This window comes from Callithrix jacchus, chromosome 8, assembly GCF_049354715.1.
Source record: "Callithrix jacchus isolate 240 chromosome 8, calJac240_pri, whole genome shotgun sequence".
Lineage (NCBI taxonomy): Eukaryota > Metazoa > Chordata > Mammalia > Primates > Cebidae > Callithrix > Callithrix jacchus.
In genome coordinates, this window is record NC_133509.1 from 22,017,472 (window position 1) to 22,044,924 (window position 27,453).

The 27,453-nt window shown below is 51.5% G+C and overlaps 1 protein-coding gene across 6 annotated transcripts; it reads left to right on the plus strand.

Moving 5' to 3' along the window:
• On the plus strand, positions 1 to 27,453 carry PPCDC (phosphopantothenoylcysteine decarboxylase). Of its 6 annotated transcripts, none has more exons than XM_078333718.1 (6): positions 1 to 94; positions 4,702 to 4,908; positions 21,039 to 21,134; positions 21,965 to 22,163; positions 26,273 to 26,441; positions 26,859 to 27,453. In XM_078333718.1, exons 2-6 carry the CDS (start codon positions 4,702 to 4,704, stop codon positions 26,875 to 26,877), a joined length of 690 nt encoding a protein of 229 aa, XP_078189844.1. In that variant the 5' UTR covers positions 1 to 94; the 3' UTR covers positions 26,878 to 27,453. The 6 variants fall into 6 exon arrangements, with proteins under 6 accessions (XP_078189844.1, XP_002753396.1, XP_009003525.1 ...); XM_002753350.6 differs by having other exon boundaries at positions 21,965 to 22,093; XM_009005277.5 differs by lacking the exon at positions 4,702 to 4,908 and having other exon boundaries at positions 21,965 to 22,093.

Sequence of the window (27,453 nt, forward strand, 5' to 3'; positions counted from 1 at the left end):
GGTACTCTCGTGAGGCGTGCCAGTTGGAGTACACGGTAGGGACCGCCGAGATACCGCGATATTTGGCGGCGACCCCGAGACGCGCCTCGCGCGGGTGAGCAGATGAGGGGGGTTGGGAAGCCGGGCGCTCGCGGCGGCGCGGGAGGGGAGGCCCGGGGAGCTCTGGTTGCGACCGTGGGCCCTCTGCTGTCTGTGTGTGTGTCCTCGCTTTCCCTTCTGTGCCCGTAAAGCTCTGCTTGGCAGCTGTGCGTCTGTGCGACCTCACTTTCCCAGCTGTACGGGTGGGGCCGCCTGGAGCAGGAGGGACCCCAGAGCCCGGGAGTGGAGGGTTTGCATCTGTTCCCGCCCAGCCCGACTTTCTGCTGCCTTGCGATTATGTGTCCAGTGTCGTTTAATCTAGTTTAAATGATGGCCATGTCAGCTTCTCACACTTAGCGCTTACCCGGGCTGCCCAAAGTACATTTAAAAAGTGGATGAAATAGAAAAAGGAAAGCCATGGGATGTTGGAAATATCCCTAGGCCTGCCAAAAAGCGCTGAATGGCGTTTAAAAATTAGGCCAAACTTTGTCAGAAAAGAAGTTCCTCCTGTCTTTGACGTATTTGGAAGCAGGTGCTAGATGGTGAGCAGGAGAGGTTCCCAAGTTGAATGGTGGGTGCCTTGGAGCAGGGTTTCCACATCTCTCAGTGGCTGGGAAGTAGCTGTACGCAGTCGCTGCTTCCAGTAGCTCAGGTGTGTGAGTGCGTGCGTTAGGTACATTCATTCCTCAGTATGCACAAGGAATTGCAACACACACACACACACACACACACACACATATATATATATGTTTTTTTGTTTGTTTTTTGAGACAGGTTCTCATTCCGTGACCCAGGCTGCAGTGCAATGGGAGGAACATGCCTCACTGTGGCCTTGAACTCCTGGGCTCAACGGATTCTCCTGCCTCCCGTGTAGCTGGAACCACACCCGGCTAATTTTATTTTTGTTGAGACAGGGTCTCATCATGTTGTCCAGGCTGATCTCGAACTCCTGGGCTCAAGCAATTCTCCTTCCTCGGTCTCCCAAAGTGCTGGGATTACTGGTGTGGCTACCACATCAGCCCTCCGTATACTCTTTTTGAGTCAGGGTCTCACTCTGTCGCCCAGGCTGGAGTGTAGTGGTGCGATCATAGCTCACTGCAACTTTGAACTCCCTGGACTCAAATGATCCTCCCACCTCAGCCTCGCAGGTAGCTGGGACTGCAGGCACGTGCACCACACCCCTCCGTATACTTTAAATCATCTCTAGGTTACTATAAACCCTGATTCAGTGTAAATGCTATGTAAATAGTTACACACTTTTTTATTGTAATACTATTATTATTTTTTGAGACGGGCTCTGTCATCCAGGCTGGAGTGCAGTGGCACAAACGTGGCTCACAGCAGCCTTCTAGGCTCAAGTGATCCTCCTGCCTCAGCCTCCCAAATAGTTGAGACCACAGGCGTATGCCACCACACCTGGCTACTTTTTGAATTTTTTTGTAGAGCTGGGGTCTTGCTGTGTTGCCCAGTCTGGTCTTGAGTGCCTGGGCTCAAGCAGTCTTCCCACCTTGGCCTCCTAAATTGCTGGGATTACAGGTGTAAGTTGGAGCAGAAGCTGGGCAGCCAGTAGTGAGGGGCTTTGATCTTAGGCTGAAGGATTCAGGCTCATAATGGATCTTGGATCCCTGCATACCCACCACCCACTTCCCTTCTTTGGTTCTGCTTTGTCTTAGGCCCAGTTCTCATCCTTCCTGTATTGAGCTTGAGCTTACATCCTGTCTGGCCTTGCTTGCCTTGCTCCTGTCTTTAGCCCTGGTTCTGCCCCAGCTCCACCTTTGCCCATATAGGGACTGGCAGGTCTCCCTGAAACCTAAAACTCTTCCCTGAATCAAACTCATCAGAGGAGACTTAAACATCACAAGCTGAGGCTCTTTGCTCTGTCTGTCCCTGTCTAAAGGACAGAGAAGCTGCCATTTTTCTGGCTGTGGCTTACCTGCATGGCTAGTGCCCTGGGATCTTGAGGCTCTGTACTCACAGCCTGTAGCCTTATAACCTGCCTGCTTGTCAACTCTTTTTGCTACTCAGGAGTCCTGTGAGGCACTGTCTGCATCTACCCTTGCTTTGCAAATAGGTGACTCCAACAGGATCTGGTTACAGTAATAGACTTGCTGGTTTAAAATGTGATCCTCTTTGCAAGCAAACAAAGGAATCCTGCCAGCTGTCAGTCTTCCTAGGATTCTCAGGTTGAACTGATTTGACCTCGCCTTCAAATGTTGGTTAAATGATCCACTCTGTATTCCTCAAGTATATTACACACACACACACCCCCTCTTTTTTAGGAAGATAGGTAGGTTTGGTCCTTAGTACAGCTTTGCTAAGCAGGCTAATTACTGTATTTTGGACTATAGTGCCTGCTGTGGGGAAGCAGTTGGAATCACTAATACAGATTCCTGCCCCCAAGTTTAACTGATTGCTTTCTGTAACCTGCTTCCTAGGAATGAGATCAGCTTGATGTGGAAGAGGTTCAGGGGCCACAGAGATAAAATGTGGCTTCTGGTTTTGCAGGAATCTACCTATCCTGGCTCCTGTTGGCTAGGGTGGGACAGGGTCAGGTATGAGATCTGGCAAGTAGGTTTCCCTGGAGAACAAAGAATGTGCCTCCATCACCTACCAATGATGTGTTCTGGGAAGAAGCTGGCCCTCTGTACCTTGTCAGATGCTAACAGGCTCCCCACTCCCTGGATAAACTCAGTTCTCCAACTCTGGCCAAGTATCGCCCTGGTTGGGTTCTTGCAGTGGAGCAGAGATTGAGATTACTGGCAAATCAAACTTTGGGTGATTTTGCTCTAGGGAGCCAGCCTGTGCTTAATCCCTGCTGAGAAGTGGGATGATGGAGACAAACATGATCCTCAGCCCACGTGGGTTGTGCCCAAGTGTTGAAGGCAAATCCTGGGCAGAGAGGCTGGAGAGCCAACGGGCCTCTGAGTGAAGAGGAGGCAGGCCCCTGTAGATGCTCAGGCATGGAGGTAGCCATTGGGCGACTCACCAGCACTGCTTCCTGGGCAGCGCCTGGATTTCCCTTGCCCTGCTGATTCTTTTTTGAGTGCATCTTCTAGGACCTTCTGTGTCTTGTACGGAGAGCCCCTTACTGCTGTCTTTCATGTATTGATTCAGAAAGTTTTTGCTGAAAGGTGCTTCAGAGATCATATGGTCCTACCTCTGCATTTTTCAGATGAAGGGACAGGTCCAGAGAGGGAATGACGCTGGACCAACGTCACTCCAGGTCAGGAGCACACTATGGTCAGGGCCCAGGATTTATGATTCACAGGCTGGGTATCTATCCTCTGCCTCACACTGCCTTGGAGGGTATAATTATTTTTTATTATTATTATTGTGTGTGTGTGTGTGTGTGTGTGTGTGTGTGTGTGTCTGCTTTCCTGCTACAGTGGCAGAGTATTTGCAAGGGAGGAGGGTATGATTATTTATTCAGCAGATGTTCGGGACCACCAGCTAGTGGACTGGTGGTTGGCAGTTAGACCTGGTCACGAATTCAGGGAGCTTGCCGTTGGAGGGAGAGGTCAGGAAACGTGTAAATTGAGTCTCATCACCAAAAAGGTACATCCCAGGGAAGGACTGATCTCAAATAATTTCAGGTGTGATTCCTGTCATCTCGAACTCACCTACAGATCCCCCAGAGACAGCTGCTGTGTTTCCCACAGTTCCTTTGCGTGGCGTTCAGTGTAATCATTCCCAGTGATGGTTGCTGATGAAGCACTTTCTGCTGGCCCAACCTGCTGCGTGTAGGTTTTGGGGTCTGTCAGCCATATTATCATGAGCACCCACTTCTAGCAACATCTGAGAGCCAGAGGAAGAAATAAACCAGCTGGTCTCCAGGGGTGGCTGCATCCCCTTTATGCTCGTTTCTTCCTGGGCTTTGATTTGTATAGTGGTACCCATCTTGATTAACGGTCAGGGACAGAGAGGCAAATCTCTTGGCTCCCTGGAGCACCAAAACCTGGCTTCCACCTGACGAGCACCTGTGGAACCCATCCCCTCCTGCCACCTCCTTTTGCCAGTCAGTGCAGTCTACCGTAGCAGCTCCTCTCGCCCTCCTGTCCCTCCACCAGCAGGGTCTCTTTGACACTGTCACCAAGTGCCAGCATTATCTTTCTAAAACCGAAACTTTTCACCCTGGCCCTTGCTGCCCACCACATTCTGGCCTCACCCTGATTTCCAGCCTCCCCTCCTGCCGCTCCACCACCCCATATCACACTCCAGTCTCACTACGAAGCCACTCCCTGCTCCCCAACCTACAACCCTCCTTCAGGACCTTCACCTTTGCAAGATTGTTTCTTCTTTTGATTTATTCCCGTCTCTGGAATATAGTCCCTCAGGACTCAACCCGAACATCCTCTTTTCTGGGATGCAGGCTCTGACTTCCAGAGACAGTCACTCTGAGCAGCCATGGCACCCGGCACAGCCCTTCCCCATGGCACTGCCACATTCCCTTGTGACTGGCCCATGTGTGGGGAAGTCACTTTCTTATCAAACTGTGTCCTTTCAGAAGCCGGGACTGCTGATCCCTTCCGCTGCCTCAGCATCTGGCCTGGGGCCCAACATATAGCGCTCAATGCATTCTCGTAGACTGTGTGAATGAAGGGGTGGCCCTTGTTCTGCTTTTAGATGCTAAATCCTGACAGCTGTATGGAGCCCAGTCCTGGCAGGCTCCCAAAACTTGAAGCCACCAGACCCCACATGGAACCAAAAGCCTCCTGTCCAGCTGCTGCACCCTTGGTGGAGAGAAAATTCCATGTTCTTGTGGGTGTCACGGGGAGTGTTGCAGCCCTCAAGTTGCCTCTTCTGGTGTCAAAGCTTTTGGACATTCCTGGGGTGAGTATCCTCACCAGACAAGCATGGCAGCCTCTGGCATGGGAGACGCTGCTCCCAAGGGCTGCCCATTGCTCTGCAGTGCGTGGATGTTCTTTTTCTTTATCATGGTAATCATGTTTGTGGAGGTCCTGTGTGTGTGGTGCTCTGTGGAGGATTCAGGAGACAGAGGCCAGTGCCCAGTATAATCAGGGGCTAGATGAGCTAATCCAGACAGAGTGTGAGGGGAGCCTGGGAAAGGACCCAGTGAAGGAGGATTTGGGCTCCCATACGTTGATCCTGAGAATCTGCCAGGTTCTGTGTGGGAGGAGGGCTGCCTGGAGAAGCGTAGCAAGTTCTCAGTCCCAGCTCCTGCCCGGGACTTCCCCGCCCCCACTTTCATTTTGTCTTGAATACTGCTGCTCTGTTCTCCCACCTCGTGAGACCCCCATGGTTGTCCTGTCAGTCAAATGCTTTGAAACCCCATTGCCCCTCCTCAGAAAAAAAAAAAAATTTTTTTAAAAAAAGGAAGAGAAAATGGGAGTCCTCCTCTGAAAAAATAAAAAAAAATAAAATAAAAAAAAAAAGAAAGAAACCCCATTGCCTGAGGCTCTAGGTTCAAACTTTGCTCCTTCCGGGATTCAGAGATGCCCCAGCGACCCCTGACTGTGTGCTGGGGTTGGGGACTCTAGCCCCCATCCTTGGCCAGAACCTCAACTTGGATCTGTTTTCTATATTGGGGTGCTGGCGCAGAAGTCCGCGGCTTTAAACAGCGTGAAATCTAACAGGCAGTGGCCCCACTTCCTAGTTGGGTCTCCAGGGCCCTTTCTTGGTCTTTTATTTTTTTAAAAAAATGGGGTTTCATCATGTTGGCCAGGCTGGTCTTGAACTCCTGACCTCAGGTGATCCACCCACCTCGGCCTCCCAAAGTGCTAGGATTACAGGCGTGAGCCACCGCGCATGGCCTGTTGGTCTGTCTTACCCCTTTGGTCTTTGCGTGGCTGGTCCCTCCTTGGCTGGCTGCCCTCTCTGCTCCTCTCCTGCTCCTCTCCTTTTCATCTGTGCAAAGCCTTCCCTGTCTGCCCCAGCCCAGCCCCTGTGGTTTTGGCCCCTTCTTTTAAACTCATTTGACATAGAGCCATAGGTTGCCTTAGACACTGCTGGTGTTACTGGCCCCAGTGTTAGTGGGGTCTTGTGAAGTTGTTGGGCCCCCGGCCTGGCTTTTCCCTCTCTCGTATTGGCTGAGCACCCATGGTGGGGTGGCCCAGGCAGCCATATCTGGCATGTCCAGCAGGGGGCGGTGCTTTGTCACAGATGACCATGTGGTCCCTCTAGCTGGGGCTGGGCTGGGAAATGTTTCACTTTTTTACTTTACCAACTTCCACTCAGAAAATCACCCCGTCACCCCACCCCAAGGGCTGGGGTAAACTATGAAGCTGCCAGCCAGGGATGACAACCAGGCCTCAGCAGGGGAGGGAGGAGAGTCTCGTGGCACTCTGAGACTGGGTGCTGTGCTTTTAGGGCAGTGCTGCTTAGGCCCAGCCACCCACTGTGTACCCAGAACCACTGGTAGGAGCTGGCCAGCTAGAACCTTGAGGGCTGGAGGCCTGGAAGTGTTTGCAGCAGCGAGAGCCTCTGCCACCACCCCCTGGGGAGGAAGGGAGCCAGGCAATTCCTTTTTCCCATAGCCCCAGAGCAAGTGTGTTTCCGGATTGGGGGTGGATAGGGGCGGGGAGTCCTATCCCAGGAAACAGATGGGCAGCCTCACAGGGGAGGGAAATGGCAACCCCACCGCTTCCTCTCATCCCACGCAACCAGCGTTGGTGGGGGTGGTGAGGAAAGGGTTGCTTGGAGCAGGGAGGCACTCCACCCATCCCAGGGCCTTTTAGCCTGGGCCCCATGGAGGGCAGGCCATGTCTGGAGCAGGACTTGGCTTCCCCTTCCTGGCTAGAGTTGATGCTGCTGAAAGTGAGGCAGCAGAGGGCACTGAACTGGGAGGGAGGGAGGGCTCCCCGTCTCAGCCTCTTGGAGCTTGCCTTTCCCATTTGAAAATGGGTGATTCCTGCTGCCCATCCCCCAGGCTCTTGTCAGGCTCCCTGAGATGTTGGCTGTGGTGGGAGAGGACACAGATGAAATAGTCTTGTGCCAGTGACTCAGTGTGGAGCCTGGCATGCTATGTGTGTTTCCTGGCCATCACCCTGTCCTTTCCCCTTGTTCCTGTCCTTTGGGCCAGCCACTTGGCATGAGGCAGCTCACTGGGAAGAGCCATGGAAGCCACAGTCCACCTGCTCTTGTGGAGGGCCCCATGCCTTTCATCTGCAGGTAGGCGGCTCACCAAGCCTGGCCTTGCTTGTCGGGGCCCTCGGGAGGTGTTGGGATCCAAAAGTCATCCCTGGATTGCCTTGTGTTGACCCCAGTGGTGGCATCTACCCCTGAGCACTCTCCTTCACTCCCTGATGGCCCTCATCTCCACATTGCCTCCTGCTGGAACTCCTGCAGGAGCGTCTTTGTCCCTTGGAGCAGTCACTTTCAGCTCTTCGCCTGCTGAGTCTTGGGTTCACGTGTTCAAGGCTTTCCTGAACTTCCTTAGGTACATCCAGATTTTGTCTAGCATACAAACAGCTGGGGTGTGGGCTGCAGGGAGCCAGAGGATTCTGCAGATCTGGTCCATCACTGTTCCTGATGGACCAGTATGTCCAGACCTCCTGGGAAAGCTGCTAACCTCAAGGTAGCTAAATCAGGGAGACTGAGAGGGGTGGTGGAGGGACGTGGATTCGACACAAGCCTCACACACCAGGAGTGGGGGAGAGCAGCCACCAGCAGAGACGACCTTGAGTATTTTGGGGCAGGTAGACAATCATGTCTCAAGAGACGCAGCTGAGCACGTTTCTGATGCTGGGACCCCCGGTAAGTCAGTTCTTATTGGCCTTAGTTTTTTATCCATACAATGAAGGAGGGGCAGGTTCTCAAGTAATCCATCTCCAGGGCCTCTTCTGGCACCGGTGTTAGAAGATTCTAGATGTACAGGAAAAAGGACTAGGACCCAAAGGCAGCCTGAGAGAAGGTCCTGGGGCCCAGGAGCTTCAGGGACAAGGGGGTTGTGCAATTCCATAGTTGTCATGTAATTGAGTGGCGGTAAAATCTGGGTTGTCAGCTCAGGCAGTTTCTTCCCTGGGGTTGTCAGCCTGGTCCATGCAGGGGAGTGAAAATGCTTTCCTCCACCTTGCAAGGTTGCTTGGCTGGGCTATGAGTTCAATGGACTTGTTTGTATAAACAAGATTAACAGGGCCAGGCATAGTGGCTCGTGCCTATAATCCTAGCACTTTGGGCTGAGGTGGGCAGATCACTTGAGGCCAGTTTGAGACCACCCTAGCCAATATAGTGAAATCCCAACTCTACTAAAAATACAAAAATTACCCGGGTGTGGCAGGTGCCTGTAGTCCCAGCCACTCGGGAGGCTGAGGCAGGAGAATCACTTCAACCCAGGAGGCAGACATTGCAGTGAGCTGAGATGGTACCACTGCACATCCAGTCTTGGTGACAGAGCGAGACTCCATCTCAAAACAACAACAACAAAAAGATCAACAGGAGGAAACCATATTTAATGACATACCTGCCCATGGGTGTACCACAAAATATGAGATTCCCAGAAGGGTGAGGTGACTGAAGTGTATAGCAGCCTGAGCTACAGAAGGGGATAGGGGCTTTGGGCGTCTGAGGGTGATGGCGACACAGGTTATGGAAGCATGAGGGGAGGAATTGTATGGGGAATAAAGGTTGTCTTGTCAGACAGATAAAAACTTCTCAGATAATAAAAGATGTCTCAGCAGATTGTCAACAAGTCAGTCTTCCCTTCCCAGGGAGGGGGATTCAGGACAAGGGGGAATCCCCCTTTGGGCAGCTAAGGGGAATTCAGAGAAAGTTCCTCCCTGCATTTGTTTTTCCTCCCAAGTGACTTCGGGTTGGAAATAATCAGCATACCAAAGCCGCATATTATGGGGTGGCATTTCCTGACCGCCTTCCTCCACACCCTTCAGACTTGGGAGAAGACAGGCGTCCCCCTAGCTTTTGCCAGGGCAGGTGTCAGCAGAATTCAGAGCCAAAAGGGCTTTTCTAAAGATAGAGAAAACCGCCCACTCAAGGAGTAGGCTGGCCCTGGGCTCAGAGAAGGATACATTTTTGGGGTGTCCATCAGGACATCCAGGTCTGTCGAGGGTGAGGAAAAGAAGCCTCTGCTCATACGCAACGTGGAGTAGATTCTGACTTTTTGGAGGATCACTTGACAATATTGAAAGAAATGAAACATATTCATAGGCCTTGCTTCACCCACAGGATTAAACCCCTTGTGTATTTACAAAGTACAAGGATGTTCCTTATAGCATTGTTTATAATTTCAAAGCAAAACCAAGCAAACAAAATGTCCAGCAGTAGAGAGCTATGGTGCCCTTATCACTTGTGGGACAGTCTCTCAGTGGATTCCTTGGCAATGGTTCAGAAAAATGGGGTGGCTCTTTTTGTGCTGATGGGAGCAACCCTGGAGATAGAAGCAGAATCAGCAAGGTGTAGTAGCTAGTGAACTGGGCCCCCCAGGCCAAATCTGGTCCAGTGCCTGTTTTTTTGTATAGCCTACAGCTAAGAATGCTTTTTACATTTAATTTTTATTTAGTTTTTCATTTTTGAGACAGTCTTGTTCTGTTGCTCAGGCTGGAGTTCAGTGGTGCAATCACTGCTCACTGCAGCCTCAACCTCCCAGGCTCAAGCAGTCCTTCCAGCTCAGCCTCCCAAATAGCTGAGACTGTAGGCATGCCATCACACTCTGATAATTCTTTTCCTTTTTTTTTTTGTACAGACAGGGTTTCGCTGTGTTGTCCAGGCTGGTCTTAAACTCCTGGGCTCAAGTGATCCATCTGCCTCCACCTCCCAAAGTGCTGGGATTACAAGTGTGAGCCACTATGCCCAGCCTGATTTTTACGTTTTAAAATGGTTAAAATAAGTCAAAAGAAAATTAGTATTTTGTGACTCATGAAAAGGTGATATGAAGTTCAGATTTCAGGTCCAAAACCGTTTACTGGAGCACAACAGTACCCATTCATTTACGTGCTACCTATGGCTGCGTTCCTGCTACTGGAGTGGAAGAGTTACAAAGCCTGAAACATCATCTGGCCCTTTCTAGAGAAGGTTTGCTGATCCCTGGTGTGCAGCCTGATTCCCTCAGTATGTTCATTTCTTGAGTTACTCTGTGTGTTTCTTCCTCTGGAGGTGGTTACCTTTGTGGACAGGGACCAGCGGAAGAACGGAAATGTGTTTTTCATTTCGTATCATTCTGTTCGGTTTTAATTTTCTAACATGTGTATGTGTGTGCTTTTGTTAAATCAGTGGGGCTTTTGGTGGGAATATCGTGGAACATTCTTGGTAACTTTGTGTGTGTGTGTTTTTTTTAAGCATTCACTGAGGAAAGAGCAGGAGACATACGGCCTGGTTTGAGGAGTTCCTTTTTTTTCTGGGTGGGGGCCACTTGCCCATTCTGTGGTCCTGCTGTGGAAACCCGGAGACCTTTATTTGTGCCTCCACCTGCTTGGCTGGCCCCTTCCTCCTCTGGCCTACAGCTCTGTCGCCTGCTTCTCTAGGGACAGAGCTCTGTTGGCTGCTGGTCAGAGGGTCCTGCACCCCAGGGTCCTTCCCAGATAGCCCAGAACCACGTCCCTGTGCAGGGCATTCGTAGACCACCTCTCTGGTTTCCTTCTTGAGAATTTCCTGGAGTTGGGGAAGCACACAGAGGATTGGCACGAGGATCTGACACAACCAGAACACCAGCTTCCCCAGGGGCAGATGAGAGAGCGGCTATTTCCTGCCAAGCCCAGCGAGAAAGAGTCAGGGTCACAGAAGGGCTAGGGTGGCACAGTGAGCTGGCTGGACCCCTACAAACCATGTGGTCCAAATGGCTCATGTATGGGTCATAAGGGAAAACCAGGGACAGGAAGAGGGGCTCACCCACAGCCTGCTAGTGAGTGAGTTAGCAGAACTGGGGCTTGAGGCCAGGTTTCTTGGGTCCTATCGGCAAGCGAACTTGAGGAGCTCAGACCTGGAGCTTATTCTCTGCTCAAGCTCACCAATGCTTGAGGATGGTGGAATTTGGGGATTCCTATCTTGGCCTGTCTTGTAGTCGGGCTACCTGTACCCCACATATCTGTTAGACTGAGCCCTAGCAGAGGGTGGGGCTTGGAGCTTAGCAGCCCTGCCCCTACCATATAAGAGGCTCAGTAAATGTTTGCTGAGTCGAGACATGATCATGAGCCCTGGAACCCACTGAGCCAACCAGAACTCCCTTGGGGGTTTTGTTCACGAGGCCACCTCCTCCACAGCTCCCCCACCTCATGTGTCAACCGCACTGGGCCCTGAGAATCCTTTTTCCTAGGATATACCGGCCACTCCCATGCTCAGGTTAGTGTTAGCTTCTTGGCTGGCCGCTAGGTCCTGGGCACAGATCTGGAGCATGCCAGCGTCAACACTGGCAGGCCCAGTGTCAGGATCCTCTGCCATATGTCCTGGCCCAGAGGCCTGGGCCACCAAAGCCCTGGATTCCTTGCTTTGTCACAGTTTAAGTGCATGCCTGCCCCTTTTTCTTGAGAATCCCCCTTGGTCTCCAGTGGAGCCATCATCATGCCCTACCAGAAACGCTTGCTCTCCAGCCGCTCAGCTGCTGGCTCCAGCTGGGCTCTTCTCCTTTTCTTGTATATGCCAGATTTGTGCTATCCGATAAATTCAATTTGAATGCGGCAGCCACTTGCCACATTCAAATTTAAATTTAAATCAATTAGAATGTAATAAAAATGCAGTTCTTCAGTCACAGCAGCCACACCTCAGGTGCTGTGTGGCCACATGCAGCCAGTGCTGCCACACTCTGCAGCACAGGAAGGGCGGTTCCCATCATTGCAGAGATGGAAATGCTCTTTATGGATAATGCTTTAGAGCTGTGGTTGTCAGCAGGGGCGATTTTACCTCCCAGGGGACACTGGACAATGTCCATAGACATTTTTGGTTGTCCTAACTGAGGGACGGTGGTGCTACTGGTTCTTGGTTCTAGTGGGTAGAAGCCAGGCATGGACTTGGCGGTAGAAACCCAGGCCAAGGAATTTGTCTCATCCTATTGCTACCAAGAGCCTTTCCACAGGTGCCTTTGATAATCTGCCCTAGAAGTAGCCTGGCCACACTGGGAGCCTGAAGTAGAGAGGGGAGGTATCGCTCTAAATTCTGATTCCATTTCTCCTGACCAGACCCAGATCAAGATTCTTGATGTTTCTTCAGCAAAGAAAAGGAAACCAGATTTGCCAACTGGCTTCAGGAAGGAATCTCTATAAATACCACATGAAATGCAGGCAGCTTATGTAGTAAGGTCTGTCCGAGCCTCAGTCACATTATACATAAAGAGATACAGGTTAAAAACATTAGCTGTAAAAACGGTAGGTCGACCGCACTCACACCTGTAATCCCAGGACCTTGTCGGGAGGCTGAGGCAGGCAGATCACCTAAGGCCAGGAGTTTGAGACCAGCCTGGCGAACATGGTAAAACACCATCTCTACTAGAAATAGAAGAATTAGCTGGGCGTGGTGGCTCACGCCTGTAGTCCCAGGTACTCGGGAGGCTGAGGCAGAAGAATCTCTGGAACCCAGGAGGCGGAGGTTGCAGTGAGCCAAGATCGCGCCACTGCGCTCCAGCCTGGGCGACAGGGCAAGACTGTCTCCAATTAAAAAAAAAAAAAAAAAAACTACTTTTATCTCAGTAGTGTCAGCAGCGGACCAAGCTCAGAGCTGCCTTTCAGAAATTCTGTAGTATATGGGAGATTGTTTTTTAATGCCCAGTCCTGCTTCTTCCAGGTCCCACAAAGGTATAAGAAAGCCAAGAAGGCTCCTGCCCTCAGGGAGTTTCCGCCCTGCCAGGGCTCCTTGGCATTTGCTGGGAAAAGGTCAAGGTAAATGAGCAAATAGTCAGAATTACTTAGTATCTTAGAAGGTAATACATGCTTTTTTTTTTTTTTTTTTTTTTTAATTTGTACAGACCCAGGACCCAGCCCTTGGCTCACAGGACCTTTTGGTGGAATGAATGAAAATAAAAGAACAAAGCCCATAGGGCTGATGAATCAGATCAAGTGACATCCCTCTAAAACCAGAAAAACTAGTCTGGGCTTGCTAGACCACACTGGGGTCAGTCAGGGCCAGCGCTTAGGAGAGTCAGCTGCTTTAGTGGGGTCAGAGGTGGGGCATCAGGAAGGACCCGCCTATCACACACTCTTTACCCCTTAGTGAAGACCTTGACCCCAGGAGACTCCTTAAAAATGTGACTGCTTAACCTGGGAGGGTGGCTAGATCTTGGCGCCTTTGAGAGGTTAGACAAAGAGCTTGGAGGGAAGATCTCAAGCAGGGTGAGCGCTTAACAGGACCCCCTGGTTGGAGCTCCCCAGGGGCTGGTGGGGGGTCTAAAGGCTCTGAGACCTTGAGGGAGGATGGAGGGAGGGAAGAAAGGGTAGAGCTGAGGGGGAGGAGAGAGCCCCTGAGTCAAAGGCATTACCAATTTGGGGACAATTCTTTTGTTTTAAAATTTAATGATTGATGATGATTTTTTTTTTTTTTTGTAGAGAAGAGTTTTTTTTGTTGTTGTTAAAGACGGGGTTTCACCATATTGGTCAGGCTGGTCTCGAACTTCTGACCTCAGGTGATCGGCCCGCCTCAGCCTCCCAAAGTGCTGGGATTACAGGTGTGAGCCACCATGCCCGGCGAGAAGGGGTTTTGCCCTGTTGCCCAGGCTGGTCCAGAACTTCTGAACTCAAGCAATCTGCCTGCCTCCACCTCCAAAGTGCTGGGATGACTGGCATGAGCCACCATGCCTGACACCTAATATGGGGCTGATGAAGGCCGGCAGTAGGCACGGTCCTCTGCTTTGCGAATTGGAAGGTGGTTTGGGAGGTGGGGAGAGTGGGGGACCTAGATCTTCAGGAAGCAGCTTTCCAAATTTCAGAATAGAGGCGATGAATCTGGGACTTTTTTTTTTTTTTGAGCTGGAGTCTCGCTCTGTAGCCCAGGCTGGAGTGCGGTGGCGTGATCTCGGCTCACTGCAACCTCTGCCTCCCAGGTCGTGGTTCAAGTAGCTGGGATTACAGGCACAAGCCACCATGCCCAGCTAATTTTTGTATTTTTTAGTACAGATGGGGTCTCACCATGTTGGCCAGTCTGGTCTTGAACTCTTGACCTCGTGATCCACCTACCTCGGCCTCCCAAAGTGCTGGGATTACAGGCATGAGCCACCACGCCCGGCTGAATCTGGGACATTTTTACGTAGCAAATTGTTCAGGATGGTTTGGAAGCTCATAGGAATGAAAGATGGTGGTCCCCATGAGCAGAAGCAGGGGGAGTATCAGCAGAAACATGGTCTCTGGCTACATGAAGGCTTCTGTTGAAGGAGTTGGAAAACCGTGAAGTGGAAAGGAGGACAGTGTAGCCAGAGATGAAGGAAGAGAGGTCCAGAGCCCACCAGGGTGAGCTAAAGCTTACGACAAAACTCAGGAGGCTTGAGAGTGCTGTTCTATCTATTTGGAAGAACAATGAAGCAATGTCTGGTGCTGGAGGCCAGTGGTAACATTAGCAGAGGACAAGAAGAAATGGGAGGGGCTGGGTGCGGTGGCTCACACCTGTAATCCCAGCACTTTGGGAGGCAGAGGCAGGTGGATTGCCCTAGCTTAGGAGTTTGAGACCAGCCTGGCCAACATGGTGAAACCCCATCTCTACTAAAATACAAAAATTAGCTGGGCATGGTGGCGCACACCTCTAATCCCAGCTACTTGGGAGGCTGAGGCAGGAAAATTTCTTGAACCGGGGAGGTTGTCCTGAACCGAGATTGCACACTGCACTCCAGCCTGGGTGACAAAGCAAGACTCTGTTTTTTGGTCTTTGTTTTTTTTGAACATAAACGGAATCTCATTGTGTTCATCTTCTCTTTCGAGCTTGTGGTGGTAAGAGGGACCTAAATTGAGGCTAGATGATTCATCTCCTGTCCTGGGAAAGTTCTCTCCTGGTGTGTTAGGGTGCTGTGGTTGGTGACCTACAGGAAGTGTGGGAAACGTCAGAGGGGCCAGGGGCTGGAGATGGCTAATGTCTATTTATCAAAAAGGTGAAGGCAGTGAGCTCCACAAATTGTTACAGATGAGGCTTATAAGTACTAAGAAAAGCTGGATTGGGATCACTAGGAAGAAGGCATATCAATTTGAGTTTATATCTTGGAAAGTAGACAAAGTATTGTTCGATTTGGGTGAGGCCTTTGATGGATCACCTGGGAATGCTGTCAGCATGTTATAACCAGTGAAAGATCCAATTTGGAAAGAGTTTCTTTTTGGTTCTTTCTGACCCCTTGCTCTGCTGCCACACCCATGCCTATGGACCTTGTGGGTGGCCTCTGCTCTTGACTTTGTTCTGTTCATAATTTGGATTAGTGTCTGTGGGCTACTGCTGGTGGTGCTGGCTGAGAGGATTGTGCTCTCAGGAGCTCTCTGTAGGCTGAGCAAATAGCAGACCAACTCTGGTAAGGGGAAATTTACCAGGAAAATGTGAGGGACTGCATTTGGGACCAGAAAAAGACTGCTCACATACAGTCTGGGGCCTGCGGCTTAGTAGCAGCATGAATGGGAAGAATGTTTTTGAGTTTTTGCTGATTGCAAACTCCATACATCAGCAGGGTGATGTGACCCTAAGAACTGCTATGGCTCAGGCTGCACTGATAGGCGTGCAGCAGGGCATGCTCCGGTTTCTTCATGAACGCAACAGTGGGGATGCTTCTCAGAGCCCTGCAGGCAGAGGAAATGGCTCTCACCCATGGATTCTTTACTTCTGGGAAATTTAAATTTAAAAAAAAATTTCTCCTTTATTTTTCTGTTCTCTCTGGAACTCTTTAATCATCAGATTTTTTTAACCTACTGAATTGATCCGATTTTCTCATCTTTTTCCTACTACTATCTGTCTCTTCATCTTTTTGTTCTCCTTTCTGGAAGATTTCTTTTAAACTTGTGTCGAATTTTTTATTTCACTATTTATGATGTTAATTTCTAAGAGTTCCTTTTTGTTCCTTGAATATTCATTTTAGAAAGTGTTATGTTCTTGTTTCTTGAGTATAATCTCTCATCTTTACGTTTTCTTCTCCCTGCATTGCCTCTGGGTTTCTGTTTTCCATTTGTTTCTGTCATCTATTTCTTGCTAGAGGGCTCTTCTCAAATATCTGACATTCCTTGGCTGTTCTTAATTGGGTGCCAAAAGCTGATTGGAAACTCTGTCTTCACTGCCAGGGACTCCACTGCTAGGTACTCAGCTGGGACTGAAATCTTTTGCTGGTGGACCTCTGACTTCCGTATCTGAAGGTTTCCTTCCCTACCACATCTCCCTACCCCCAGGGTTATTTGGTTTTTGCAGAAAGACCTTGCCAGCCTCCTGCCTGGCTGACCTAGCATTCTGAGGGTTGAGTAGGGGAAGCAGGCTTGGGTCTCTGTGCTTGGTCTGTAGATACTCACTTCTACTCCAGGACTCCTTTGACCTCTGCTGTGCTAACTCTTCAAGGGTCCTATTTCCTGCTGCCTGGGGTGGGGAGAAGACCTGGGGGACTTTAGCTCTTCCTTCTGCAGGTCAAAAGCCAGTCCTCCTGTGTTCATCTCTCTGCCTCATGCTCACCTTTGAGGTCTTCACTGCCTCCAAGTCCTGGGCTCCTGGGCTCTAACTGGCTTGTGTTTCAGCTACTGTGTAGGCTTTGGCTATTTTCTTTTCTCATCTCATCTAATCTGATCTTGTGGGATCTGCTCTGCTAGTGCTTCCTTTCACTTCCATCTTCTCAAAGCACACTGGCACCTCCTAACTGCTGTTGGTGGTTGTTCTTTTTGTTCTTGGGAGTTTTCTTTCTTCCTTCCTTTCTTCCTTTTCTTTTCTTTTTCCCTTCCTTCCCTTCCTTCCTTCCCTCCCTCCCTTCCTTCCCTTCCTTCCTTCCCTCCCTCCCTTCCTTCCCTTCCTTCCTTCCCTCCCTCCCTTCCTTCCTTTTTTTTCCTTTTCCTTCCTTCCTTCTTTTCCCTTCCTTCCTTCTTTCCTTTCTTTCTGTTCCCTCCCCTCCCTTCCCCTTCCTTCCCCTCCCTTCCCCTCCCCATCCCTTTCCCTTCCCTCCCCTCCCCAAGGTCTCACTTTGTCACCCAGGCTAGATAGTGCAGTGGCGTGGCCTTGGTTCACTGCCACCTTGACTTCCTGGGCTCAAGTGATCCTTCCACCTTGACCTTCTAAGTAGCCATGACCATAGGTGTGTGCCACCATGCCAGCTAGTTTTTTTTTTTTGTATTAGAGATTTGGTTTCACCATGTTGCCAAGGCTGATCTTGAACTCCTGGCCTCAAGCTATCTGCCTGACTCGGCCTCCCAAAGTGCTGGGATTACAGGCATGAGCCACTGAGTTTAGATCTTTTTTAAAAATTACTTTTATTTTATTGGGCTTCTGAGAGGGAGCAGAATTTACCTTAACTAAAAGCTTTTTCTTCTGCTTAACCTTCATGTGTTCTTTTTTTTAAATGTATCTTTTTTAGACAACATATTGATGGATTAAACAACATCCAAGATGAGAATCTGAATTTTAATCAAGGAGATAAGCCTGGTATACATTTACTATAATTATTATTATATTAGGATTTACCTATGCTGTCTTATTTAATGCTTTCTTTCTTTCTTTCCTTCTTTTTTTAGACAGGGTCTCACTCTGTCACCCATGCTGGAGTGCAGTAGCTTGATCTCTGCTCACTGCAGCCTCTGCCTTCCCAAGCTCAAGGGATCTACCCACTTCAGCCTCCCAAGTGTAGCTGGGACTACAGGCACACACCACCATGCGTGGTTAATTTTTGTATTTTTTTGTAGAGATGAGGGTCTCACCATATAGTCCAGGCTGGTGTTGAACTCCTGAACTCAAGCAGTCTGCCTGCCTTGGCCTTCCGAAGTGCTGGGATTACAGAGATGAGCATAATCCCATTACTGCACCCGGCCAAATGCTTTCTCATGTTCTCTCTGCTTCTTTTTCTCTTTTCATATCCTCAATGTGTAGATTGAATTTCCTTCTGCTGGTTTGAAAGGTATAGGTTATTCTTCTTATGGTTACCCTAACTTATTATGCCCTCTCCTTTACCTTATCACTATCTTATGTCTTCCCAATGAAGAAGACAGGGACTTCAGCATGGCCCCACCCTGCCCTGCTGTCTCCACCTGTGCTGGCCCAGGGGCATCTCCACGCTGGGTTCTGGGGAGGGATAAGGCAGCCCTGCTCATTTGCCATCTTACTCCAGAACTGGGCAAGGCTTGTTCAGGGCCATCCTAGGGGGACTCCAGCATTCAGTGGGGGTTTGCTTTAAATGACCTCTAGGCCGGGCATGATGGTTCATGCTTGTAATCCTAGCACTTTGAGAGGCCAAGGTGAGTGGACTGCTTGAGCCTAGGAGTTTGAGACCAGCCTGGGCAACATGGTGAAACCCTGTCTCTACCAAAAATACAAAAAAATTAGCTGGGCATGGTGACGTGCACCTGTAGTCCCAGCTACTCAAAAGGCTGAGATGGGAAGATCACCTGAGCCCAGGGAGGTTGAGGCTGCAGTGAGCCATGATCATGCCACTGCACTCTATCCTGGGCAATGGAATAAGACCCTGTCTGTAAATAAATAAGTGAGGGAGCTCTGAAAAGGTCGCTGATGTTTTGTGCAGGTTCTGGGCATGGTAGATCCTAAGGGGGAGTGAGATGGAGAATGGACAAGTCGATAGAACCCGGAACCCCAGACTTTCTGAAGTTCTTCCTCAGTCTTCCTCTCTGAGACTTCTACTCCTTGGTGCTAGCTTTGTTCCTAGCTGCTGTGCCGATGGATGTGTCTCCCACCCTGCCCTGTACAATATGCAGGAAACAGTCAAGGAGGGGTGCCTCAGAGAGACAGTAGGGAGGAGTGAGGGCGAGGCAGAATTGGCATGGCCACGCCCTACAGAGTGAGAGGCAGCCCTTAGGGACCACGTCGCTCTCACGTCAGAATATGTGTCCAGCAGTGCTGACCGAGCCTTCAGCATTTCACAAGAACCCAGGAAACTGAATTTTCTAGGTGAAATATTCCAATTTGCATGTGTTGGCTCGAAAATGTCAATAGTCTTTTTTTTGTTTGTTTTGAGACAGAGTCTTGCTCTATTGCCAGGCACCAGACTGGAGTGCAGTGGTGCTATCTCACCACTTTCAATTGCTTGAACCTCTGCCTCCTGGGTTCAAGCAATTCTGCCTCAGCCTCCTGAGTAGCTGGGACTACAGGTGCCCACTACCACACCCAGCTAATTTTTGTATTTTTAGTAGAGATGGCGTTTCACCATGTTGGCTAGGATGGTCTCGATCTCTGGACCTTGTTATTCGCCCACCTCGGCCTCCCAGAGTGCTGGGATTACAGGCTGAGCCACTACGCCCAGCCTAAAATGTCTATAATCTCGTGTAGGCCAAACAGCATATCTGCAGGCTGGGTCTGGCCCAGACTTGGGTCCACACGACTACAGCTCTGGCTGGTCGATGGTTGTGTCCTTGTCACCCTTGACTCTTCTTTCTTCTGGTTAAATGTCCAGAAGAGGCCCGGCGTGGTGGCTCACACCTATAATCCCAGCACTTTGGGAGGCTGAGGCAGGTGGATCACGAGGTCAAGAGATCGAGACCATCCTGGTCAACAAGGTAAAACCCCGTCTCTACTAAAAATACAAAAATTAGCTGGGCATGGTGGTGTGCGCCTGTAGTCCCAGCTACTCTGGAGGCTGAGGCAAGAGAATTGCTTGAACCCAGGAGGCGGAGGTTGTGGTGAGCCGAGATCGTGCCATTGCACTCCAGCCTGGGTAACAAGAGCAAAACTCCGTCTCAAAAAGAAAAAAAAAAAAAAAAAAAATGTCCAGAGGAAACAAATGTCCTCTCTTGACTCATTGGCTTCCCCAAAGGTGTGGTTTCCTATACCCCCTCTCTCCACCAGCTACTTCCTTTGGGCCCCTGTTCTTGGTCAGCTTGTTAGTCTAAAATCTTGTTTTACAGGCTGGGTGCAGTGGCTCACGCCTGTAATCCCAGCACTTTGAGAGACTGAGGCGGGTGGATCACCTGAGGTCAGGAGTTCGAGACCAGCCTGGCTAATATGGTAAAAACTCATCTCTAATAAAAAATACAAAAATTAGCCAGATGTGGTGGCAGGGGTCTGTAACCCAAGCGTGCCTGTAATCCTACTTACTCGGGAGGCTGAGGCAGGAGAATTGTTTAAACCTGGGAGATGGAGGTTGCAGTGAGCTGAGATGATGCCACTGCACTGAAGCCTGGTGGCAGAGTGAGACTCCATCTCAAAAAAAAAAAATCTTGTTTTACAAATGTTGGCCAACCCATCTAGTGCTCTCCACACTCCCATGCTATTTCTCCCAGCCATGTGATCTGTTAAGCAGGTTGCAGGCAGCCTTGGTTTGCATTAGTAATTCCTTAGTGAATTGGGTAGTGTGTGGGTAAACCTCATTCTCACCCCATGAGTGTAGGGCACATGAGTTGGGTTTCCCTGGAGCCTGTCTGCAGCCTGCGCCCTCAAGGCCTTGTTTCTGAAGTACATGAAGGAACATTGCTTTCTCCTGGGGGCATGCATGCACACAGGTCATGCTGCACCTAGCCCCCAGTGCCTTGGCCTGCAGAGGGCAGGGCTACCCCGTGGCACAGAACTCAGGACCTATGAGCCTCCTTGGGTGGTTTCCCCTGCCTGCTGTGGTCTCTGTGACCCTGGCCTTGAGCTCCTTTCCTGTCACTTTTATGCCTCTGCCACTGGGCCTCCCTCTGCCTGAGTGGCAGGAGCTTGCAGGTTTGTATACACGGGCAGCTGGTGACTCATTTCTCAGCAACCCCTCGGATGGGGAAGTGAAACAGCCACACCTGATAGGGCCTGACCTTTGGGTAACAGCAGAAGTAGCTAAGCAGACATGGGGCTTGCTGCTAAGGAGGGAAGTCCTCTCTAAAACCAGCCTGTGAAGATAGCACTTGCCTGCCCTGACCCTCCTGTGGCCTCCAGGTCTGTGACTCTGATAACAGTTTCTTCCTCCTGCCCCACCACCCCTGTTTTCTTGGTGACAGCTGGAAGTAGCAGTGGTCACAACTGAGAGAGCCAAACATTTCTACAGCTCCCAGGACATTCCTGTCACCCTCTACAGTGACGCTGACGAATGGGAGGTCAGTGCTGGGGGCCCCTGGGCTGAATTCCACTGCGTTTCCACCAGCAGGACAGAGCAGTCCTCCCTGCAGACTATGGTCTGGCGGCCGGAACAGGCAGGCTGGACTCAAGTCTGAGGTCAGGGCCCTCTGGGCAGAGGCAATGAAGAAAACATCTGTCTAGCTTCTGGCCTGCAGGAGGCCCTAGTCTCCTCCCAGCCCAGGCGGAGCTGGGCTTTGGCCTGGTGCCTGAAGTTGAGCGTCCTTGTACTTATCTGGGCTGATGAAACCACAGAGGAGCTCTGTTCCCACCACCCTTGTCCACGTGGCTCCTGGCGTCAGGGCTGAAGAGAATGCCTCACTTCCCACAGACGACGGGCTCTGCTGCATCTCCCCTGCGGATGGGTGGGCACTGGCTGATTCACCAGACGCTAAGTGTGGGCCTCACAGGGGTTCCCTGCCAGGCATTTTCGAGCATTCTCAGCCTAGAACATTTCTGGCTGGCCTGTCTTCCCCGCCCCACCCCCTCCATTTCTCACTGCCCCAGAGCCTTCCACTGGCTTGGACAGCCCAAGCAGACAGCCCAGGAGCTCCCTGCCAGATGTCGGTTCTGCTGAAAGCCAAACCATGAAGGGAGTACTCAGAGACAAGGGGCGCTTGTTTCCTCGGGCCTGGTTCTCTTGGCTGCTGGCTCCATGGCTAGTGCTCGCCGGCTTAGCTTCGGGAGGGAACAGAGGCGGCCTGGGCAGGGCAGGTGGGAGGGCTCCTCGACCTCCTGACTTACCGTGCCTGGCCTGCCTTGGCGCTGCATCCTACTTCCTCCACACTGACCCTTTTCTTCCCTCTGCCAGATGTGGAAGTGCCGCTCTGACCCGGTTCTGCACATTGACCTGCGGAGGTGGGCAGACCTCTTGCTGGTGGCTCCTCTTGATGCCAACACTCTGGGGAAGGTGGCCAGTGGCATCTGTGACAACTTGCTCGTGAGTGACGCCCTGGTGCCCTCGTCCCTCCTGGGCCTCACTCCCAGTTTGCTGAGCTGCAGACTTCCTTGTACGTGGAGACCTGCTGCTGGGGGGCCCTGGTCTGCTCAGGGAGATCGTGCTCCCCCATTCCCTGCATCGCCCCCAGTGCTCTCACCTCTGCAGCACGTGGGCACAGCCCTGGTCCTGATGGGTCAGCCTGACCTGCCACTGCTCTCCGGGACTGTCCTCCTCTCTCCTGCCCTTGGTGCCCAGTCAGGTGTCCACAAGCCAGCCCCTTGTTCCTTGCTTTTTGTCCCTCCCCGTGGGCTGCCTGGTGTGCCCTTCCACTGTCTCCTGCCAAGCCCCATCACCTGCTGCTTCAGCTCTGACTTCTCCCTGGATCTGGGTATACACGTGGGCAATGTGATTGGGTGTCCACTTCTTCATAGATGGCTCATGCACATTTTCTTGCCCTTGTAGCTTTCCTATATACTAGAGGAAGCTTAGAGGGGAAGGGGAGAAAGGGGCAGTGGCGGGAGCTGATGGGTGGTAGGGAGAAATGGAAGTCCAGCTGTCCAAAGCGGGCATTGTCCTAGGCCTAAGACACCCCCAGGGAGCTGTTGCCCTTAGAGAGGAGCTGCCTTTGTTTATATGATTGTCCTGGGAAGATTTAGGAGTGATTCTCTCCTCCCTCTCCCTAATTGCCACCCCCCACCTCATTTATTGAGCTTTTGTCTACCATGTACTAGGGTCTATGCTGAGGGCCTCACAGAACTCAGGGAGCTCCCAGGCTGGAGGGAGAGTGCCAGGCTTGATCACCCATGCCGGTGGGAAGGGAGTGTGCGCTGGTGAGCGGTACAGTCCTAAATGACCGCAGTAAGCCCTCTGACTACAGAGTCACCACCTTTTATAGTGCTGAGCCTGTAGGACACATCCACATGCCACCAAAATACTTACTCCGTGTTGAGGTTAACTAGTAGTTTTACTTCTGCAGGTAGCTGGGAGTTTTTCAGAGTTTAATGTGGTGGAGAAGGTGAATAAAGAAGCTGGGGTAGGATGTTTTTTGGGGTCACAGATGAGTGTTCTTGTACATTTATCAATGGGCTCTTAAGGCACTCCTCAGAGAATCTGCCAGCAATTTAAGCATCATTTGAATAAGAGCACAGAGTGAGCAGAAGAACAGCTTGTATGGCCAGGAGCAGGGGTAGGGAGTGCAGAGAACAGAGAGCCCAGGAGCAGTGTCATCAAGAAGGCTTTCCCTGTAGACCCTGCTAGTTGGGAGGTCGAGGTGGAAGGATTGCTTAAGCCCAGGTGTTCTAGGCTACAGTGCCCCTTGATTGTGCCTGTGAATAGCCAGAATAACCAGTGTGCTCCAGCCTGGACAACATAGCGAGACCCTGTCTATTAAAAAAAATTAAAAAGGGCTGGGCACGGTGGCTCACGCCTGTAATCCCAGCACTTTGGGAGGCCGTGGCGGGTGGATCATGAGGTCAAGAGATCGAGATCATCCTGGCCAACATGGTGAAACCCCGTCTCTATTAAAAAATAAATAAATGAATAAATAAATAATTTAAAAAATTAAAAAGGAAAAGGCCAGGTGTGGTGACTCATGCCTATAATCCCAGCACTTTGGGAGGCTGAGGCAGGAAAATTGCTTGAGCCCAGGAGTTGGAGACCAGCCTGAGCAACATGGTGAACCCCCATCTCTACAAAAAAAAAAAATACAAAAAAATTAGCCAGGCATGGTGGTGGATGCCTGTCATCCCCAGCTACTCGGGAAGCTGAGGTGGGAGGATCACTTGAGCCCAGGAGGTCAAGGCTGCAGTTAGCCATGATTGTGCCACTGTACTCCAGCCTGGGCAACAGAGTGAGACTCTGTCTCAAAAAACAAACATCAAAAAGGCTTCCCAGTAGGGCTGGTGCCACAACTGACATGGCAGCAGCAGCTGGAACGGTTGAGTTTCCTGTCCGCTTTCATCAAATTGGGTCAGAGTTATCCAGAGATGGCCAGCACCGTCTCACCAAATCTCCAGGCTCCCCACTGGTGGGTCAGCAGCAGCTGGTGTGGCGAAGCTCTGGCCTCTGGAAGTTAAGCCCCAGCCTGGGCCAGCTCTGCAAGGGTGCTTTCTTTCTTCCTGAAAGCTCAGCTTCCTTTTTCTTCTAAGCTGCCATCACTTCATGAAATCCCTGGGCTTCCCTCCTCCAGAGTTGGCTGGGCAGTGAAACATGTTCCCAAGACCAGCCAGCCCCCAGATTATTTGCCTCAAAGGGTTTCCCTCAAAGTCACAGACGTTTCAAAGAATCTCAAATTTTACAGTTTGAAGTGTGGACATTGGTGGCATGTGGCTGTGTCCTCTTTCTGTACTGTTTTCTCCCTACATCCCTGAAAGGAAGCTGAGCCTGCTCCTCCCTCAGCAGTTCTCCTTTTCCAGCGCCCAGAGCGTGGGGTGCTAGATGTGATCATGCTTCTGGCCTCCAGGCTCATCTCTCTCTGTCCTTTAGCCCACTAAGGCCCTGGCCTATATGTGCTAAACAGGCAGTCAGACCCAGAAAAAGCAGACAGTCTCTCTGGATCACCAGTCTGGCTGGGAGCCGGTCTCCTGACTGGGATCTAGGCCTTCTCCCCTGCCCATGTGAATTCCCAGGGGCAGAGCCTAAAGTGTTGAATACAGCACTGGCCAAAGAGATGTGGGAACTGAGGCCCTCTTCTCCCCCACCTGCTTTCGTGGGTTCGGAGGAGCTGAGGTGGAGTGCTGGTTTTCACCCTGATTGGTATATTTGCTTTGAGGGCACTTAGAAAGCCCAGCCCAGCCCTTGCTCCCACCCTGCACACAGCGGAGCGACTCTTCTAGATATGCTCTTGACTTCTGCAGAAGCTGCAGGTGGCACGGAGCCAAGAGGAAGTGTGACTGAAACTGTCCACTCATAGCCCGGCCGGCGTATTAAAAGGGCTTGGTGGGAAACCAACGCTGGTGTCGGCTGATGCAAGCATTGGGTCCCAGGGCTGTTTGCCGTCCCACTTCCTCACTGTCCGGCTTCCTCCCTGGACCTGGGACTTGGGGGAGGTGCTGGTCCTGGCCTGTCAGGGTATTGTTCTCTGGACTCCCTCACTCTTTTCCCAGATGAGCTTCCCTTGGGAGGGGTTTCCAGCCCCTGTCACCCTGAGGGGCTCACAGCCCTGGTGGGGGTGTCTGGAGCAGTTAGAACACAGGGAGCTTCTCTCTCCCCCAGGTGGCCCCCAGCCCAGGGAGCCTGCGCCTGTGGGAAGCCCAGGAGGCCCTGCCCTGGAGCCTGTGCTGTGCTGGGCCCTGTGCCTGGCCCTGTGCTCAGAGCTTTGCAGCCATTCTCACCTCAGTCCTCACAGCTGCCCAGTGAGGGACCTTTCTAGAGAGGAAGCCAGGCCCTGGCCTTCAGTCCTGTGTCTGGGTTCTCACAGCTAGTAAATACAGAGCCGCCAGGATTTGAACTCAGGGCTACATGATTTCAAAATCCATGGCACGAAAGACTCTGAGCTGGTTGGCTTTTTCACCGCTGCTCAGTTCTGTCTTGGTGGGGTGGCCTGGATTTGGGAGGTGGTGAGGCTGTACAGTGGAAATTGCCTGGGTGGCGCCTGTTGTCCGGTGTGAGCTTGGATGACTGCTTACCTCTTGGGATACTGCAGCTCCCATCTGTGAAATGGGACAGCACCTTCTTGATAAGGTCACAGTGAGGGTTCATGAGACCCTATACATGAGAAGGTTCTGGTCATGGCAGATGTTTTCATTGCCACACGTTAGTTGGCTTCAGAGAACGGATGTTGGGTAGATAGGCCCCACCTGAGGAGCAGCCTGGTCCTTTGCTTTCTGGTGTAACCAAAAAAGGCTGCCTTCTGTTCCCCAGGGTTGCTTCTCCCAGGAGGTGTGAGCATACCTGGAGGAGGCTTGGGCACGGGGATACCTGCTGGAGGTGGCAGGGCCATTGTAAGCATTAGTTGAGCACCTCCCGTGTGTAGGATCCTGTGCCAGAGCCTGTGGGGAGGTGGAGAGAGGTGAGGAAACACAGCCCCCACCCCCGAGGGACCAGACAGCTCCCTGCAGGCAGGCTGTGCCCAGTCATCCCAAACCCATGGCTGGGCTACTGGCTGTGGGGTCTGGAGTGTGGCGGGGAGGGTGGCAGACAGAGCAGCAGGACCCCCCACTTCCCCTGCCCTCTTCACAGACCTGCATCATCCGGGCCTGGGACCGCAGCAAGCCCCTGATCTTCTGCCCGGCCATGAACACTGCCATGTGGGAGCACCCCATCACAGCACAGCAGGTCGACCAGCTCAAGGCCTTTGGCTATGTCGAGATCCCCTGCGTGGCCAAGAAGCTGGTGTGCGGAGACAAAGGTGGGTGTCTTGCCAGCCTTATAACCCAGGGCCATAGAAGGGGCTCAGCTTTGGGGTCACATCTCTGTTCAGTTCCTGGCCTGTTGCGACCTTAGCAAACCATTCTCCTCTGAGCTTAGCTTTCTCAGCTGGAAAATGGGAATTGCAATTCCTGCCTCCAGATTGGTAGGATAAAATGGGATGGAACGGGTAAAGTCCCTGGCACACAGCCCACACACCGCTAAGGATGACTACTGAATGATTCCCAGGGCCTGACCGGGGGTCTCGGTAGGGATATGATGTGTTTGGCTCAGGCAGAGACGGGCCTGGCCCTCTCAGGCCTTGCACTCTGGGTGGAGCACTCGGAGCACTGAGCAGGGGGCTACAGGGCTGCAGGCACTGTCAGCCCGTCTGGCCACAATGGAATTTTGCTCCCAGGTCTGGGGGCCATGGCTGAAGTGGGGACCATCGTGGACAAAGTGAAAGAAGTCCTCTTCCAGCACAGTGGCTTCCAGCAGAGTTGACCTGGGACTTCTGGGTATCCCTCTACATTCAAATGGGTTCAGGCCAAGTTGGTGAAGATAGATGTTGGCAAAACAGAAGGATTCCGTCATTTGCTGAATGGGGGTCTGGCCAGGGCCTACTCTGAGCCTCCCCGGGGAACGGACCTGCTCCAGGATAAACTGGATGGAAGGCCCAGGTCTCAGCTTCTTTCAGCTAGGAGATGGCTGCTGCCTGGAGCCCTTCCCGACCTTTTCCTGGATGGGTGAGGCAAGCCAGGAGAGCAAGCAGTGTTGTCCTCATGGGAGGAGGACTGGGCAACTGGGAAAACTCAGTTCTACATCTCACCCAGAATGACTTTTAGAAACAGCACAGCTGGAGAGCCCTGGCCAAGCCTTGGGAGCTTCAGCTCTTTGGCAGAGTGCCCAGGTGCCATGCATCAGAGAAGCCTGCGACTTGGCAGGACACTGAAGTCTCTGGCAGACCATGTCATAAGATTCAGGGTGCTGGGAAATAAAGAAAAATGACCATT

Bases quoted from the DNA above. Each gene is read 5' to 3' on its own strand.
- PPCDC (XM_078333718.1), top strand. From the start codon at position 4,702: ATGCTAAATCCTGACAGCTGTATGGAGCCCAGTCCTGGCAGGCTCCCA. The intron at 21,135-21,964 runs GTCAGTGCTGGG...TCCCTCTGCCAG, and splicing joins GTGACGCTGACGAATGGGAG to ATGTGGAAGTGCCGCTCTGA. The intron at 22,164-26,272 runs GTACGTGGAGAC...CCCTCTTCACAG, and splicing joins GCTGAGCTGCAGACTTCCTT to ACCTGCATCATCCGGGCCTG.